General features: G+C 39.6%; 1 protein-coding gene across 1 annotated transcript; it reads left to right on the top strand.

Annotated features, from left to right (window-relative positions):
• Window positions 1–656: 656 nt before the first annotated feature.
• On the top strand, window positions 657–1,301 carry LOC149836689 (uncharacterized). Its single transcript, XM_090007894.1, has one exon. The coding sequence runs from the start codon at window positions 657–659 to the stop codon at window positions 1,299–1,301; it is 645 nt and encodes a 214-aa protein (XP_089864020.1).
• Window positions 1,302–3,999: the final 2,698 nt, after the last annotated feature.

Raw genomic sequence — 3,999 nt, forward strand, 5'->3', positions numbered from 1 at the left:
GCAGAGAAGGTGATGGGCTGTTGGGAATGGGACAGTGAGGCTGTTGGCGGATCCCACACTGTGACAACCGATCAGTTTTATCCTCAAGTGAAGAAGCCGGTGATCCTGTCATACGAAAGAACACCCTTGGGGTTTTAGTTTTCCTCGCATCCACTGCTACACAAATTTCAATGATGCATACTCATACATGAAGAAAACAAATTCCAACGATTAAAAAATTGAAAATAACTGTTTTTACTCGGTTGCTCCTCCTAGCCTTCATTTCGTAGCAATACTCAAATGGTCCTAAGTCATTTGACGGAAGCTTTCAATTTTAAAACGTCAAACAACATTAAATTCTCCCTCTCTCTACGTCATTAGAGACCCAAAAATATGTATTGTTACTGTTGATTATTCTCTCTCTCCCTCACACACACATCAACCAAAACTCATTCAACGCCGTCTATCCTGACCACCGACCCTTTCATTACGGCCACATAACCTCCAAGACTTTTTGTGCATCTCACCCCTTCTCCCTATTTAACCCAATTTCCGGCCAAAACCCACTCCGGCAACAAACACAAACCAACACCAACCAACCAACCATCACTCCCTCCCACAACCCCATACAACACACACCACCCTGCTCTCTCTCTCTCTCTCTCTCTCTCTCTCTCATGGGAAACTCTCTCTCTCCATGCTTCAACGGTTCATCATCGCCGGCCTCTCCCTCCTCGAGCGTCCGATTGATCTTCCGGGACGGCGGCGAGAGGCTGATGCCCGGCAGCCATCAGGCGAGCACCGTCATGTTGGAGTTCCCTGACTGCAACGTCTACAACGCGGATTCCTTCTTCATCGGCCGCCCCGTCCCCGCCGTCGCCCTCTCCGACGTGCTCCGGTCGGGCCAGTCCTACTTCGTCCTCCCCGTCGACCGCTTCGACTGCGACGTCCTCTCCGCTTCCTCCCTCGCTTCCCTCGCTTCCTCCTTCCCCAACAACAACACCCACGTCGACCTCTGGAGCTCCGGCGACCGTCCGTTCGAGTACGTGAAGGGATCGGACGGCAGGAGGGCCATCAAGGTGTGCCCGGACTTCATCGTCGGGCTGCTCAGGAAGGCCGGGGAATCGGCCGGCGGGTCTCTCTGCAGCTCGCCGGAGTTGCAGAAGCAGTACGCCTTGCTGGTGGGGTCCAGGAAGAGACAGGGTTGGTCCCCTAAGCTGGAAACCATTAGTGAGGGTGCCCATAATCGGAGGGGTAGGTGTAGCAGTAGGTCTCCCCGTGAAATCTTATTGGACTGGAGACAGGGACAGTTGTACGAGTGAATATTCATTACTTCCGATCGCTCTACAGCAGATCCTGTAATCAGGCACCAAATAGTTGCACCCAAAATGTGAGTGCACCCACCAGCAGGGACTCCACTTGTTTGGTAGGAGCTGTCATTGCACCTCACTTTGTGTTGGGACGTTGTAAGTTCAAAGCCCACTTGTAAATTTTTTGTTGAGTTTTGTTTATATTATTTTGTAAATTGTCAATGAAAAAAAATGAGTCAATTTGAGATGCAATATGAATTTTTGGATTAAGGAGCCCCGGGGGCATTTCTCCAAGAATTTCACTTCCTTTCTACCCTTCCTTCCATTTAGTTCTAATTTAAATATCTTAAATATGGCCGGCCGAGCACCATGGCAGAAGTAGGAAACGTGCTTGGCCATAAATTCATATGGCATATATTAAATGTGAGGGCTCTAGTCACTTTCCTTTAATTTTCTTTTAACAACAAAACGTCGATGTGATAAATGGCAAATAAAATGTAAAGGTTGCAATCTTTTTTGCCACAATTTTTTTAGTGAGATGGCATTCTCCTCCTATGGTTGTATTCGTGGCCATGCTCATATATGGCAAATAAAATTTAAAAGTTGTAATCTTTTTTGCCACAAATTTTTAGTAAGATGTTTTTTTCCTCTTATAGGCTGGGTGAAATTTGTTGGGATCTTGAGAACCCAAATAACACAGCTAAAAGTAGTATGACCAAAAAGAAATAAGATAGAAGGTGTGAGGCTACGGAAACAAACACTGAGCACAAATCACTCACGTACACACCTATTGCACTCACTCACTCTCACTTAGTCACTCAAGAGGAATTTCATTTTATTACTTGATGCCTCAAAGAATTGCATGAGAGGTCTATACACTGCCAAGGATTCGTATGATAAGCATTGCCCATGCTAAAATTAGAATAAGAGAGACAAGAAAAATAGATTCCAAAGAAACTTCTTTGAAAAACCAACAGCTTTACTAGAATCATCTAGTAATTGGAATAAGATAAAATAGATGAGAGACCTCTACCGACCTACCTAGGAAAGAAAAAAATATTTGAGACTTTGTTCTCAATTAAAAATTAATTTAACGTCCCCTCTTAATTTGTAATTTTCAAATGAATATGAAATTCTCAAAGTTATTCGTGGGCAATGGTTTGGTGAACATATTTGCTTCTTGTTCATTGCTTGAAACGGATTTTGACAAAACTTTTTCTTTCCTGATCAATTCTATGATAAAATGATGTTGAAACTCAATATGCTTCGATCGACTATGAAAGACTAAATTCTTTGTCATTGCAATAGCAGATTTATTGTTGCAATTGATAATAGTTGGTCCATTGAGCTTCTACTACAAGTCCAAAAGAATTTTTCTTTGCTATATTGCTTCACTTGTTGTGGTAGTGGCTACGATATATTCTACTTTGAAAGCAGAAGACAATACCACATTATTCTGCTTCTTTGATGACCAAGAGATTGCTTTCATTCTAAAAAAAAAACACAGCCTGAAGCATGTTTTCCTGTCATTGACTGATCCTACTCATTCACTATTAGTATAGCCAATTAGCTTTAAATTGTTCTCTACAACATACTTGATTTCAAAACTTTTTGTGCCCTGCACATACTTCAAAATTAATTTTGCCGCTACAAGGTGGAGTTTGCTTGATTCACTCATGAAGCTGAAAACAAGGCTTATTGCATTTATGATATCAGATTTTGTATTGGTGAGATAAATTAAAGACCCAACCAAGCTTCGATACATCAAAACATCTACCTTTTTTGGCTTTATTATTTTTAATAGCGTCTCATTTGCATCCATTAGTGTGCTCATTGGTTTACAATTCACCATACTGATACTTTTTAATAGATCTTCAAAATATTTTTCTTGAGAAATGAAAATTCCTTCTTTTTGCTTTACTTGGATTCTGAGAAAATATTTCATAATCCTCAGATCCATCATCTCATATTCTTTCATCATGACTTTTTTGAACTTAACAACCATTTTCATATTTGATTCAACATAGATCAAATTATCTACATATAAGTACACGATAAAAAAAACTTCTCATTTTCTTTTCACGTAGAGAGGGCTCGCTTGGACTTCTTTGAAAAACATTCTTTTGAAAATATTGATTTATTTTTATGTTTCAAGCTTGTGGTGCTTGTTTTAGGGTATATAAAGCATTTTTAGCTTGTACACTTTGTTTTCGCTACCTTTCTTGTTAAATCCAAGTGGTTGCTCAACATAAACTTCTTTTTTGAGATCTCTATTCAGGAAAGCATATTTCACATTTAATTGGTATATTGAAAATTTTAATTCAACAACAATGGGCAACACAACTTGAATTGTCTTAATTCTCACGGCTGAAGCGAAGGTTTCATTAAAGTCTACTCAAAATTTTTTAGAGTATCCATTTGCTACAAGCCGAGCTTTGTGCTTTTAAATTGAGCCATTTTCATTATATTTGATTTTAAAAATCTATTTTAGGTCAATGACATCTTTTTTTTTTTGCCTATCTACCGAATCCCATGTATGATTCTTTCATATTGCAGAGATTTTCTCATTCATGGTAGTTTTTTACATTTGATCTTGGACAACTTCATAATTTTGTGGCTCATAGAAAAATAATGCAAAATCACATGAATCACAAATGTCTGCAAGCGATATGACCTTTCACAGAGATTACTCAAATTCTAAATCGATTGA

The sequence above is a fragment of the Nuphar pumila genome, chromosome 5 (genome assembly GCF_984573655.1).
Source record: "Nuphar pumila chromosome 5, dmNupPumi1.hap1.1, whole genome shotgun sequence".
NCBI classification, from domain to species: Eukaryota; Viridiplantae; Streptophyta; class Magnoliopsida; order Nymphaeales; family Nymphaeaceae; genus Nuphar; species Nuphar pumila.

What these genes read in the sequence shown, in the direction of transcription:
- LOC149836689 (XM_090007894.1), top strand. Translation starts at nt 657, where the DNA reads ATGGGAAACTCTCTCTCTCCATGCTTCAACGGTTCATCATCGCCGGCC.